The sequence below is a fragment of the Chelonia mydas genome, chromosome 1, assembly GCF_015237465.2.
Source record: "Chelonia mydas isolate rCheMyd1 chromosome 1, rCheMyd1.pri.v2, whole genome shotgun sequence".
NCBI classification, from domain to species: Eukaryota; Metazoa; Chordata; order Testudines; family Cheloniidae; genus Chelonia; species Chelonia mydas.
The window spans coordinates 67,553,391-67,568,325 of NC_057849.1; the positions used below are offsets into that span (position 1 = coordinate 67,553,391).

The 14,935-nt window shown below is 38.9% G+C and overlaps 1 protein-coding gene across 3 annotated transcripts in view; it reads right to left on the reverse strand.

Annotated features, from left to right (window-relative positions):
* DIAPH3 (diaphanous related formin 3) overlaps positions 1 to 14,935 on the reverse strand; it is a 528,591-nt gene that overhangs the window by 410,719 nt on the left and 102,937 nt on the right. For all 3 annotated transcript variants that reach the window (XM_043533700.1, XM_043533705.1, XM_043533707.1), the window contains 4 exons: positions 12,589 to 12,725; positions 11,697 to 11,802; positions 686 to 796; positions 166 to 284 (listed from right to left, as the gene is read on the reverse strand). In XM_043533700.1, coding sequence (XP_043389635.1) covers positions 166 to 284; positions 686 to 796; positions 11,697 to 11,802; positions 12,589 to 12,725 — 473 coding nt within the window. The remainder of the gene's footprint in view (positions 1 to 165; positions 285 to 685; positions 797 to 11,696; positions 11,803 to 12,588; positions 12,726 to 14,935) is intronic.

Below are 14,935 nucleotides of genomic sequence, written 5' to 3' on the forward strand. Positions count from 1 at the left end.
AACTACTAAAATGCAGTATACTGTTCAAACACAGTAAAGAAAAACATTTCAGTCAAGTTTTGTGTTACAAAATCTTATATTGCTAACACAAAAACTGAATTGAATTTTCTGATACTAAAGCATTATTGTTTGTACACGTTAAGTTCCTCTCTCCCAAAAGGATATTCTAGTTCAGATCTAATATCTTCCAAACGATGGGAAAACTCAATCATGTCTTCTTCCTTGTGCTCATTGAAGACTTTCAGCTGTATATCTAGAGCATCATTCTTTATACATGTCAATTGCTGCAAAGAAAAGGTAGCAGAAAGATACACACAACTAATAACTGCACATGTAAATGAGCCCTTCAATTCTGAGCAACTTTCAATTCATTATGTTATTTTAATATTTAACATTACAAGAACTCGTATTAGTCATTCAATGTTAAATATTCAATAAAAAAGTTGTATCTGCACAACATGCTGTTGTATATTTTCTGTCATTAAAATAAAATTTGTTCTGATTTAATACGTCTAGATAATGTATAATTTTTTTTAATTCAGCTTTCAAAACTATTTTTCATATGTAACCTCTTTAATACTCAGACTTAGTATAATATTCTAGACTGCATTTCATACAACTCCCCCAACTAACGTACTCTACTGATTTAAATATTAATGCAGAGACAGACTACCGAGCCACTTACCGGCAATATCTCCTTCAATCCAGAGCGCATAAATTCATTTCTGATGTGAAGCCTGAAGTCCAGATCATCAGGAGATGTTACAAGAGCATTGATAAGCTGCATACAAGCTACCTGTAACAGAAAAAGAAAATAGCTATAGTATTTCTTCATTTTCAATATTTTTTTAATGTTAAAAGGGCATTACTGAAATCTGAATCCCTACATTTTTAGTGTTCCACATTTTACAGTTTTAAATGTAATCTGTCATGTGTAAGTCATTATTAATAAAGATACTTTAATTTACCAAAATCTACTTAAGCCATGGATGCCAAATAAGAAAGTGAGAAAAACATATTTGTCATGTAACCATAAAATAGATCATTTCAGTTCTGTTTATCTCTCCTGAATGCTGCAATTTTATACAAGAACCTAGATCATTTCACCCATAGTAACAGAGTATCTTAAGAGAGAGTTTATAGTAAAGTTATACTCAATATTTAAAGTGTTTGATGAATTAATGCATTTGGGATTTTATGCAAAAAATGCTTTAACAACAATGTAAATAACTGAAATCTGTACATGTGAATATATATTTAAAATCTGTGACAATGAAAATTGGCAACTTAAATTTCACATGCAGAAAAAATACAAGTTCTTGAAAGCCAAGATACAGATCACCCTAGACAGTCTAAAAACTCTACTGAAGAGGACATACAAAATAGCTTCCTTCTTCATGCGTTACCTAGGGAGGTGGTAGAATCTCCTTCCTTGGAAGTTTTTAAGGTCAGGCTTGACAAAGCCTTGGCTGGGATGATTTGATTGGGGATTGGTCCTGCTTTGAGCAGGGGGTTGGACTAGATGACCTCCTGAGGTCCCTTCCAACCCTGATATTCTATGATTCTATGATTCATGTGCAAGAATTCCCAAAGAGTTGAGTTTCACAGAAACACCTGGGGAAAAATAGCTCTGACTATTCCTTTTCAATTAAAGTGTCTTTTGTGCAGTGATTTTATGATCACTCTTAAAAAACAATCAATCAAAAGCAAGTTAATGTAATCATCGTCCCAGAAGAAAAGTCAGATGAACAAAGACAAAACCTTTGCAAATTCTCATAGTGAATGATCATTGCTCTACAGCAACTACATGGAAGAGCTAACAGAAATCTCATAATAGTGGTGCTCAACCTAATTACACGGGATGGTCAAATAAACCTAAGCACAACCTTGAGTGAGCCAAACAGAGCTGGGCAGCCAGAGACCGGCGGCTGCTGGCCAGGCGCCCAGGTCTGAAGGCAGCACTGGCGTTAGCAGCAGCACAGAAGAGTGGCAATACCATACCATGCCACCTTTTCTTCTCTGCTGCAGCCCCATATGTGGAAAGTCTCCCATGCTGCCCCTTTCATGTTTAGGAGGAGCTCCTCAGAAGAATCATCTACAAAGCCACCTCATGATCCACCTTCCAAATCCTCCTCAAAACTCTCCTTTGCTGTGATGCCTACAGAAAGCTTGACAACGGTTAGGCTGCTGGTCTGCTAAGACTGTTTATCATGCTGACCAATATTGCTTGATTGTTTCCTTATACTCCCTTTCTCTATCTGTAGCTATATGTTGTCTCTTGCCTTTTACATAGTTTGTAAGTTCTTCGAGGCAGGCACTATCTTCTTCTTGTGTGTTTGTATAGCACAATGGGGTCCTGGTCTATGACTTCTAGGCTACTAGGCACCATGGTAATACAAACAAGTAAAAAATTCAGCGCTTGCATACAGATCTGTTAAACCAAAGATGACTAGTCAGCCATAACTTTGCCACCTTAACTGGAATGTTTAAAGGCTAGTGTAATCATTTGGGGAATATGTCTGTCAGATCATAAACTCCATTGGTTTGTTTACTATTACTATTATGTAGGTTTCATGTTCACAGAACAATTTCACATTTAGATTTTTTCATATCATCTCATCTGTTCTGGCTCTGGTTTCAGTGTACAATCACAATGTAGGTTGGTGCAGTATATGCGCTGGGTGTTTGAATGGATCCTAATGGAGATCACTAGGAAGTTTTTGGATCACATGCTGTAATTATAACCTAACCCACAAATCAATAGTAGTTATGCTGTTTGCTGGAATGGCTACCTTGTTGCATTTCTGTAACTTAACTCTTACAAAATAATAGGTTGTTTGCCTAATGTTCAACCCCCAACCTGGAAGACCAGTAGACTGCTTTTCATCTGCTCCCTACCCTTTCATCTCTCAGATTTGGATCACCCTTCCAGGAGTTGAAACTCTCACTGCCATAAATCCCAGGGTCATTGATACACACAGTCCCAGAGAAGGAGTAGAAGTTATGGATAAACAAGTTTCCATTTGTTGTTTTGGAAAATAGTTTCCTAAATAAAACAAGTTGGTTGAAAATGAGTAATTACTGACTCCAAAACTGTTTCTTTAGAATGTGTATAGCAGAAAAATAAAGGAATGATTATCACAGACATGCCCGCACAAAACCCAAAGCAGGAGGATGAGTTGCTAAGCAAAGCACAGTTCTTGGATTGTGGTGGGTGCTTAATATTATACACAACTGCATACTGTTTGTGGTTGGGAGACAGCATAGGGCAGTTGTGTTATATACACCCTCGGCCCCAACTAACAGAGAAACAGAACTAACTAACAAAACTAAAAACAAAATAAAAATTAAGTACAACCTCTTTATTATTCCTCCTCAATATAAGAGACCAGACAGATTGGACTGAGGCTGAAGCCTGGCCCAGATTCAGGGCTGCTGCCTCAGCCTGCCACCAGAGGAACTCTTCCCTCTGCTTCTCCAACTGTGCATGAGGGTAAACTTGAAACTTTTAGAACAAGACTGGACTTTTTAAGATACACTAGTACAGAAAGAATTATTTGGGGGAAGTTCTATGGCCTGTATTATACAGGAAGTCAGACAGATGATCACAATAGTCACTTGTGGCCTAGGAATCTATGATATTCAAACTAAAGTAGTTGGTTAATTACCAGAGCTGGGGAAAGTACCTGAAAATGTTCTCAACTAAACTGTAAGGAGCATTTTTTCTAATTTGACTATTATTGTGGTAGCACACAAAGTTCTGATTCAGAATCAGTACTCTGTTGTGCTAACGAGGATTTCTACAAACAAATGAGAGTACACTTCCCCTAGCCAGACAATCAAAATAGACAGGGCAGATAACATACACGCAAGCTGTGAAAAAGGTACACAGCTTGTATTTTTTTCCTCATGCCAGAACCATTGCCTCACCCATCTCTGTCCAGATTCTTCAATAGCTTGCTACCCACACTGTCCACATCATCCACCTAACATACATATTAAGGCTTAGAGTGTGTATTTGGGAGCATGGCAGGTGAAATTATTTTACAATTACTGAAAGTGCTAACGCCTCATTAACTTCTCCTGCCCCTCTACAGTCCTTGCTGCAAAATCAAGCCACACTTGCCTCACCCCAGCCCTGGAGAGGATGTATGAAGTCTCCAACCTCCACTATAGGCAATCGCTGGATGTGGGGCAGGGAACAGCAATCAGCTGCTGCCTCCAACTTCAGTGGAAGGATAGGGAGACTCCTGATTCTATCCCAAGGAGCTCCCTGTATTGGGAAGATGGACAGAAGTAGTTGAATGCATTGTGACCAATTCTAAATAACTTGGAGCTTCAACTCAAAGGCTAATTTGTTCATAATAAGCACCTGAAAGTAATGGTTGCAACAGACCGATGATTCAGTGATTATATGAGCAGAAATTCTCACCATGGGGTTTTAGTTCAAACACCAGTGGAATTTGATTCATGGTGTGAGCAAATCAGAGTAAGCCAAGTTTTCCTCCTTCAGAAACTTTCTAGGAAAAGGTGAGGCGTACTTGTGGCACCTTAGAGACTAACCAATTTATTTGAGCATAAGCTTTCGTGAGCTACAGCTCACTACATCGGATGCATACTGTGGAAAGTGTAGAAGATCTTTTTATACACACAAAGCATGAAAAAATACCTCCCCCCACCCCACTCTCCTGCTGGTAATAGCTTATCTAAAGTGATCGCTCTCCTTATGCTTACGCTCAAATAAATTGGTTAGTCTCTAAGGTGCCACAAGTACTCCTTTCCTTTTTACGAATACAGACTAACACGGCTGTTACTCTGAAACCTAGGAAAAGGTGTTCTCTCAATTCAGATTTTAAGTAGAGAAGCCTTTTCTCAGACACTTTTAAAGCCAATATGTCAAACCGCTCACGCCTCCTTTCCTTCGTCCCCTTCTCTCTCTGGCTCCTTACATGCTGCTGGTGTACACTCCCCTCCACCTTCTGAAAATTGTGTGTGTCAAGTCTGGAACATTCATTAACACGGATTTCATACAATTACTGCTGTTTTTAAATTACTTGGTGGATTGTAGGCACCAATCCTCTTGTGGCAATTCCCACTCCAAACACTGGCTGCAACTTTAAAAACATCTAGCATCAGAGAGCAGAAATGCTTACATAAGCCTCACTTACAAGGTTTGTGCAGGATGCATTCTAACCATTATACAAGGTTTAAGATAAAAACATCTTAACTTTAACATCATTAATGGGATACTAATAGGACTTGTTATATTAGTTCCAATAGTAACACTGCTGAGAAAGAAAAAAAAACTTAAAATATTATGCTCATTTAATAGAAGAAGAACTTTGCTCTCATTGAGTTATTTAAAGTCAGATATGTCTAGTGTAACCTTTGATTAGTAGTTTAAAGATGAACAGCTCCCTGCTCCCTGTCCCCTGACTGCCCCCCAGGACTCCCTGCCCCTTATCCAACCCCCCTGATCCCCGCCCCCTTACCATGCCACTCAGAGCAGCATGTCCGGCAGCCACACCGCCCGGCTGGAGCCAGCTATGCCACTGCGCTGCCCGGCAGGAGCTCACAGAGCCGCCGCCGCCGAGCGCTCGCGGCACGGCAAGCTAAGGCTGCGGCGGAGGGGGAAGAGCAGGGGAGGGGCCGGGGGCTAGCCTTCCCGGCCAGGAGTTCAAGGGCTGGGCAGGATGGTCCCGCAGGCCAGATGTGGCCCACGGGCTGTAGTTTGCCCACCTCTGCTATAGGCTACAGTAATGTAATATGTAATATTTTATGACTTATCTATACAGGGTAAATTCTGAACAATCAGAAATTCTACAGTGTGACCTGGCATTGCTTCATAAAAACATTCTGAATTCCAAGTCTATTTAAAAATATCTTTTCATATGCAAACTATTTCCTAAAGAGATTGTGAGACTTGCCATCCACGATTGATACATCCAAACATTCATAGGTTTGCTACCAACAATTTTACGTTTTAATGTGTTTTTATTCCCATTTAAAATATGACACATCGCTAGTAGGACCCTACAAATGTATGGGTTCAGCTTTAAATTCCCTTTTTGGGCTCCTAAAGAGATTGAATATCCATAATTATCCAGAGCTAAGGTAATTTGCTAAGTGCTTTTAAAAAGTTAGAAGCAATAAAACCTTCCCACTGCTTTCTACAGGAAGGAGCTCTCCATTACAATATATCTGGACCTGCATTCTGGTACGATATCATGGAAGTTTGGCATTTTGCAAACAACGTTTCATGATAAGAGGCTAGTCTCACTGAAAGCAAAATGAGTAACTAAGAACATAAGAATGGCCATACTGGGTCAGACCAAAGGTCCATCCAGCCCAGTATCCTGTCTCCCGACAGTGGTCGATGCCAGGTGCCCCAGAGGGAGTGAACCTAACAGGGAATGATCAAGTGATCTCTCTCCTGCTATCCATCTCCACTCTCTGACAAACAGAGGCTACGGACACCATTCCTTGCCCATCCTGGCTAATAGCCATTAATGGACTTAACCTCCATGAATTTATCTAGTTCTCTTTTCAATCCGGTTATAGTCCTAGCCTTCACAACCTCCTCAGGCAAGGAGTTCCACAGGTTGACTGTGCGCTGAGTGAAGAAGAACTTCCTTTTATTTGTTTTAAATCCATTACTCATTAATTTCATTTGGTGGCCCCTAGTTCTTATATTATGGGAAGAAGTAAATAACTTCTCCTTATTCACTTTCTCCACACCACTCATGATTTTATATACCTCTATCATATCCCCCTTTAGTCTCCTCTTTTCCAAGCTGAAAAGTCCTAGCCTCTTTAATCTCTCCTCATATGGGACCCGTTCCAAACCCCTAATCATTTCAGTTGCCCTTCTCTGAACACCAGTATATCTTTTTTGAGATGAGGGGACCACATCTGTACACAGTATTCAAGATGTGGGCGTACCATAGATTTATATAAGGGCATTATATAAGATATTCTCCATCTTATTCTCTATCCCTTTTTTAATGATTTCTAACTTCCCTTTTGCTTTTTGCGTTTGAGGGAAGCAGCAGCCAGCACATCCCTCAGCCCGCACTGCTTCGCACAGCCCCCATTGTCCTGGAGCTGCGATCGGCTGAACCTGCGGACACAGCAGGTAAACAAACCGGCCCGGCCAGCCAGGGGACTTACCCTGGCGTGCCGAAGGTTGCCAATCCCTGGTCTAGCAGATTAAGACTTTTAGAATGATACCTCAAAAGATCGACTTTGTACAAAACATATCCTAATTACATGATAGTGGTGAATATTGAGGTGTCAGGGTGTCATACCCTGAACTTGTGAACTCAGGCACCATCCCCTCCAGCTCATCCAGAAAGACTATCAAAATCAGACGGGCCATGAATAATCATTGCAGTACAAAGAACCGATTAATGGTCCTGTCCCACCTGGGAAATGCTGCATGCAAGGAAGCTCATCCTGTGGGCCGGGAAACTGAATGAAAGAAATAAAGTGAAGTCACAGGAAAGTTTTCCATCTTTTGGCTGTTTGAACTTGGAAGGGCCAGAGATACTAAATGGAAACCAGAGATCACCAGGGGCTCCCTCCTTGGTCTGCCCTGAAAATCTCTTTGAATAGACAGATTGTTACAACTCTGTCACTCTTAAGATTTAGATGGTAACTCATTCGTGTGTACGTCTGCTGCTTTAACCTGTAAAAAACTCTTATTCCCTTTTCCTAGTTAATAAAACTTTAGATTACTTATTACGGTATTGGCTACAGATGGTGTAGGATCTAGAATACCAATTTATCTGGAGTAAGTGACTGGTCTTTCGGGAATGGAAGCAACCTAAATATGTTGTGATTTTCTGTGTAAGTGGCCATTATCACTGAGTCCAGTTTGTCTGGGTGAGAAGATAGACTAGAAAATCTAAGGGGACTATCTGTGACTCCCTAGTAAGAGTGTTACAGTAATCCAAGAGTTCACATTTGTTACCAGCTTCACGAAATCTAATTATAGAACACCCCACTAGTTTGCAGGTGTCTACAGTGTTTTTGACTGTCTGCCCTGAAGTAGGTACTCACAGTCACGAGCCACTCCAGACAAGGTGACAATGAGATCCAATCTTAGGGAGCTGAAGCTAGACATACTCAGACTAGAAACAGAATGCAAATTTTAAGCAGTGAGGGTAGTTAGCTATTAGAACCTTTTACTTAGGGACATGGCGGATTCTCCATCACTTCAGGTCTAACAATCAAGACTGGTTGCCTTTCTAAAAGGTATGCTATAATGTACAAAAATAATGGTCTTGAGGTAGAAATTACTGGGTGTGACTCTATTGCTATGCTATGCAAAAGATCAGATTAAACCACCATACCACCACTTTCAGGCTCTAGAAATCTATCAATCTGCAGTCACTGTCCCCTGCCATTTTCAGTCAATGTACCTCAGCTTTGACAAACACACAGTTCAACTACTTAGGCAAAACAACTATGTGAAAACCAATATACCATATAAAGAGATAAAGGATAAATGGTAAGTATGATTATTAAGCAATTTAGAGTATATTACAGTCTATTCCCTAACCTTAATTCTGATAAAAATCACCACTTGAATTGACAGAGGTGGAGTTTTTCCATGTACAGAGTATGTTACCCACCTTTCATCTATTAATTTATGCCCAATAACTTCCTATGACTGAGAAAAGTGGAAGTCAATATTAAGTGTATTAAGTCATTATAATGATGTATGATTGAAACCTGACCATTTATATGATTAATATTGCCATGGTTAGACAATTGCAACAAATATTATACAAAGTACGTCATGTAAGGTATCAATGGAAAAGTTTCAGAGTAACAGCCGTGTTAGTCTGTATTCGCAAAAAGAAAAGGAGTACTTGTGGCACCTTAGAGACTAACCAATTTATTTGAGCATGAGCTTTCGTGAGCTACAGCTCACTTGCATCCGATGAAGTGAGCTGTAGCTCACGAAAGCTCATGCTCAAATAAATTGGTTAGTCTCTAAGGTGCCACAAGTACTCCTTTTCTTTTAATGGAAAGGTTATGATTTGTTGAGTATGATTATCCTGTTTGTGCACATATATCATCTTTGTGTCTAAAGTTATAAATACTGACTATGGACCAATATTTCAAATGTGTTTGCTCCTGGAGTAACATCCACAAAGTAAAAAAGAACAGAAGTACTTGTGGCACCTTAGAGACTAACAAATTTATTAGAGCATAAGCTTTCGTGGGCTACAGCCCTCTTCATCGGATGCAGAGAATGGAACATATAGTAAGATTATATATATATTACACACACACACACACGCATATACACACACACACAGATAAGTTGGAAGTTACCATACAAACTGCGAGAGGCTAATTAGTTAAGATGAGCTATTATCAGCTCTCCAGCGCACCATCAAAGATTTACAACCTATCCTGAAAAATGATCCCTCACTCTCACAGATCTTGGGAGACAGACCAGTCCTCGCTTACAGACAGCCCCCCAACCTGAGGCAAACACTCTCCAGCAACTACACACCACACAACAAAAACACTAACCCAGGAACCTATCCTTGCAACAAAACCCGATGCCAACTCAGTCCACATATTTATTCAAGTCACACCATCATAGGACCTAATCACATTAGCCATGCCATCAGGGGCTCATTCACCTGCACATCTACCAATGTGATATATGCCATCATGTGCCAGCAATGCCCCTCTGCCATGTACATTGGCCAAATCGGACAGTCTCTATACAAAAGAATAAATGGACACAAATCTGACATCAGGAATCATAACATTCAAAAACCAGTAGGAGAACACTTCAACCTCTCTGGCCACTCAGTAAAAGATTTAAGGGTGGCAATTTTGCAACAGAAAAGCTCCAAAAACAGACTCCAACGAGAAACTGCTGAGCTTGAATTAATACACAAACTAGATACCATTAACTTGGGTTTGAACAGAGACTGAGAGTGGCTGGGTCATTACACATATTGAATCTATTTCCTTAAGTTAAGTATCCTCACACCTTCTTGTCAACAGTCTAAATGGGCCATCTTGATTATCACTACAAAAGCTTTTTTCCTCTTGCTGATAAGAGCTCACCTTAACTAATTAGCCTCTCACCGTTTCTGTGGTAACGTCCAACTTACCTGTACGTATGTATTACTATATGTTCCATTCTATGCATCCGATGAAGTGGACTGTAGCCCATGAAAGCTTATGCTCTAATAAATTTGTTTCTCTCTAAGGTGCCACAAGTACTCCTGTTCTTTTTGCGGATACAGACTAACACGGCTGCTACTCTGAATCCACAAAGTAGTTTACATCCAGTCTAGCCAGCACATTGTGAATTAACTATTCAAGTCGATGGCCCATTAATTAAAACAATGGACCATAGAAGCAACTTGTCCCTACCCAGTGAGCCTTCCTGTGGACAACTTAGCCAGAATATGAGTAATGGCTACTCCTACGAGTCAGCAAAGCATATAACGGCATGTAACTTGCTCGTGTGACCCTGGACTCCTTTTTGTGCCTGTAAATTTGCACAAACTAAGGGCTTATCTTCACTACAGGGGTAAGTCGACCTAAGTTATGCTACTCAAGCTACATGAACAACATGAATAACGTAGCTGGAGTTGACGCAGCTTAGGTCAACTTACCCCCTTGTCTTCACTGAACTGTGTCGATAGGAGATGCTCTCTTGTCGACTTCCCTTACTCTTCTCAGAGAGCTGGAGTACCGGGGTCACCCAGAGAGCGCTCTGCCATCAATTTAGTGGGCCTTCACTAGACCCGCTAAATCGATCCATGCTGGACCTCCCGGTAGTGAAGACCAGCCCTAAGACTGAGAGCACTCCCTACACATGGGAAAAGGTATAAAAGAACCCTAGAAGCATCTCCACTTTGCCTCTTTCCTGCCCTGATCTCTGGGCTATGGACTTACACTAAAAGGAGCATTCCGACCAATGGACTGAGGACCTTCCCATATTTTGGAAATTACCAGAGACTTTACAAGCTTGCAGTTTATTCCATCACTGCTACAAACCTGATCCAAGTACTCTGTAGTGAACGTGTGTGTGATTTCTTGGGCCATTTTAAGTCTCCCCCTTTCTTTTCTCTTATAAATAAACCTTAAAATATTGGATACTAATGGATTGGCAACAGTGTGATTATTGGATAGGATCTGAGTTACATATTGTGGCTGGCTACGTGGCTGATCAATTGGGATAGAAGGACCCTTTGTTTGATTAAACTAGTTTTAAGTAACACATCATAAAGTCTAGTGTAAGTGCAGTGAAATAAGTGCTGTAATACCTAAGGAGACTGCTTGTTTGACTTTTTGTTAACCAGTGTGCTAAAAATCAAAGATTACTTTTGTTACTGGCTTGGTATATCTGATGGTAAAATAAGCACCAGTTCTGGGGTGAGACTGCCCTATTTCTCAGCAGTTCGTTCTGAATTTGGCATCCTCAGCTGTGACCCACTGAGGCATGGTGACAGTTGTGCAGTGTCAAGATGGTTCATCCCTAAAAATTGCTTCAGCAGTAACCTACATACCTTAAATCACATAGTTTTTACTGCAAAACTTGACCTAATCTGGTCAGCTTCCATTTCATTCTAATGAAAAATTCAGCATCCAATATACATATTTCATTTTTGTTTTGATGTAAAAATTCTCTTCATAAAAGAAAGAATACTTACTTGCAGCTGGACTGAGTTATCCTGGAGGCCTTCTACAACGGGGGAGAATCTGTCAATGTTCCTTTCTTCTGCTGCTGTTGTTAGAGCTTCCAAAATTTTTTCAAGGCTACAGGAAATTAGAAGACAGTTCCATTTATGAGACATATAAGTAATCTCCCTCACATACACCCCTTACTTTTTTACCTGCTAGGTATAGGCATCAATTTCTTAAAGAGAAGCAGGGCTATACATTTTAAACTGTAATTTTGTGTTAAAATGGGATTTTTGTTAGAAGGAAACTTATCTTAATTTAGCTATTGAAACCTAACTGGAAATTTACAAACAATAAAAATCTAACAGAATGGGGGTGGGGAGGAAGGATGTCAATTTTTTTTCCATCTCCCTCCCCCCATTGTTGTAAATTTCACTGTTACTAATAAATTTCTTATTAGGTGTCAATAGCTAACTTAAACTAATAGTTTCCCACTAACATAAATCCTAATTCTCTTTTTAACACAGAATTATTATGTGCAGTGTATGAACCTACTTGTTTAAGAAATATGTGCCTATAGCCAACAGGTAAAAAAGCAAGGCATTATTAATTCAGTTTTCAGGAACGAACATTTTAACATACTGTTATTTCATATTTCCCACATGTGGAAAACCAATTATGTTATACTTGTTAGTGATGAAAACACATTAAAATGTTAAATTGTAAGAAGGTTCTTAAATCTGACAAAGTGGTGGTAACATGAAAGATTTACTTTCAGTTCTAAAATTAATACATTTGAAATCAAGATTTTCTAAAAAAATGGAGGTTTCCGTAAACTTGTTCAACAGATAATGACTATTTAAGTACAATTAGAAGTTTTAAAAGAGTGTATTGTATTTCATGTATAAATACAAGACTTACATGTTTTCCTCTCCAACAATGCATATAGCAGATAGGAGTTTTACAACATCAGTCATCATGTTAGTTTGTCTGGGATCAATTGCTCTGGCCAGCAGTGAAAGACTCCTTTCTTCTCCCATTATTCTTTCCAACCCATACTAAAGTAAAATCGACAGATAATGAAGACTTAGTTTTAAAAACTCATGCAAGCAAAATTGCAACTTAAGAAATGGCAAATGTGAATGATACTGACATTTTAGTCTAATGAATTTGTTAACTAGCATTTTCAGTCTGCAAATTCTGCATTTTCAAATACAAACACTGAAGCTGGAGTAAAGAATAAGAAATGTTTCTTTCTGCAAGAATCATGGATATCAATGTCCAACTGATGAAAATTTTTGCTCCAGTCCTCTTTGACATCAAGTTAATCAATATTGAGTGATGTGAAAAAGACACCAAAATGGTCAATCACATGGTACACAAAATCCCAAAAAGATCAAATGAATTGTAACAAAATTACCATAAATTTAATCATAAACTTTGAAGAAATAATAAATTCTAAATATCAGTAGCAGAATATGAATTAACTGTATCGTCCTCAAAGTTGCATTTAAACTTTTCCTTCTCTCAATAATGAACAAATATGAAAGATATACAGAATAATTTACACTATACCACATCACTGGGAAAAAACAAAACTGCGTGTTCTCACAGAAAAGACTTATCCATAAGGTGATATAGTAACAGCCATATAAGGATGCAAAACGAATTTGCTGGGGATTGAAAGTTTTTTTCATCCGACATTTAATTTTAACTCTTGACCTTGAGATGTTGAGAAACTCATTATTCCCTGAAAAGCTCTGAATGCAGCACACAATATTGCAGTAAATCTTACAATTTCGTGTGTAGTAAATTCACTAAATATCAATTTGAGTCCTTGTCAGATGGTACAGGTATTTACAGACAAGCATAAACCATCATTACAATATAGTAGTGCATTTTTCCAACTGTTTATTAAATATTTAATAGGGAAATTTGATGTTTCCGAGCATTTTTCATTGTTAAGAATAACTGAAAAGATTAATGAAACACATGAAAAGGCCCAAAGCAACATTTGCTTAGGAATGACATTTTTCAACATCTGAAGATAAAAGAAAACATTAATTTATTTTCTAAAAGACCATTCTTAACCATCTTAACACTTGGATTGTTCATCCTCGTGTAGATGTGAAGGCACTGAAGAGCTGCTAAAGTCTGTACCTATACAACACAAGGCTCACAACCCCTACAATGACCTGAAAAATGAAAAAGGAATCCAACAAACATGGAAACATGGACAAATTGCTATGGATGAATACAAAAGAATAGAGCAACCATATAGGGACAAAAACAGAAAGGCAAAGGTACAAAATGGGTTACATCCAGCAAGGGACATAAAACAAGAAGAAGTTCTATAAATACATTAGGAGCAGGAGATAGACAAAAGAAAACAAAGGTCCACTACTTATTGGGGAACTAATCAAGGATAATACCAAGAAAGCCAAGACGTTTTTATGCCTACTTTTCATCATCAAGGTCAATGTCAACTGCAAGATGCTTAACACAATTAATATTAACAACAAGTGGGAAAAGAATACAGCCACAATGGGAAAAGAACAGGTTAAAGAATAGTTAGATAAATTAGATATTTTCAAGTTGGCAGGGCCTGACTAACTTTATTTTAGGGTACTTAAGGAACTAACAAAAGCAACCCTGGGAGCATTAGCAATTATCTTTGATAGCTCCTGGAGGGTATGTAGGTGACATCCCAGAGGACTGAAGAAAGGCACACATGGTACCTTTCTTTGATAAGGAGAACAAACCACCACCCAGGGAATTTATGGACCAGTTGGTCTCACTCTGATACCTTAAAAAACACTGGAAAACATTATTGGGCAATCAATTTTTAAGCACCTAGACAATGATAGGGTGACAAATATACAACATGGATTTGTGAAGAACAAATCATGCCAAACCAACCTAATATCCTTCATTTAGGGGAATACTGGTTTAGCGGATATGGGGAAGCAATAGATGTGATGCATTTTAATTTTAGTAAGGCTTTTGACACAGTCACACATGACAGTCTCATGACTAAACTAGGGAAATGCGATTTAGATTAAATTAGGATTAGAATTCAAAATGACCTTGATGAACTAGAGAACTGAAATCAACATGATGAAATTCAATACCAACAAATGCAAAGTACTACACTTTGGAACAAATTTACCATTTTGTAGCAGAATATCAAGTTATCTGTACCCTTGTGGTGTTAGGAAACTATTAAAGAGTTATCTCCATCCACAGGTTCAAGGGAAGGCCCTCTGTG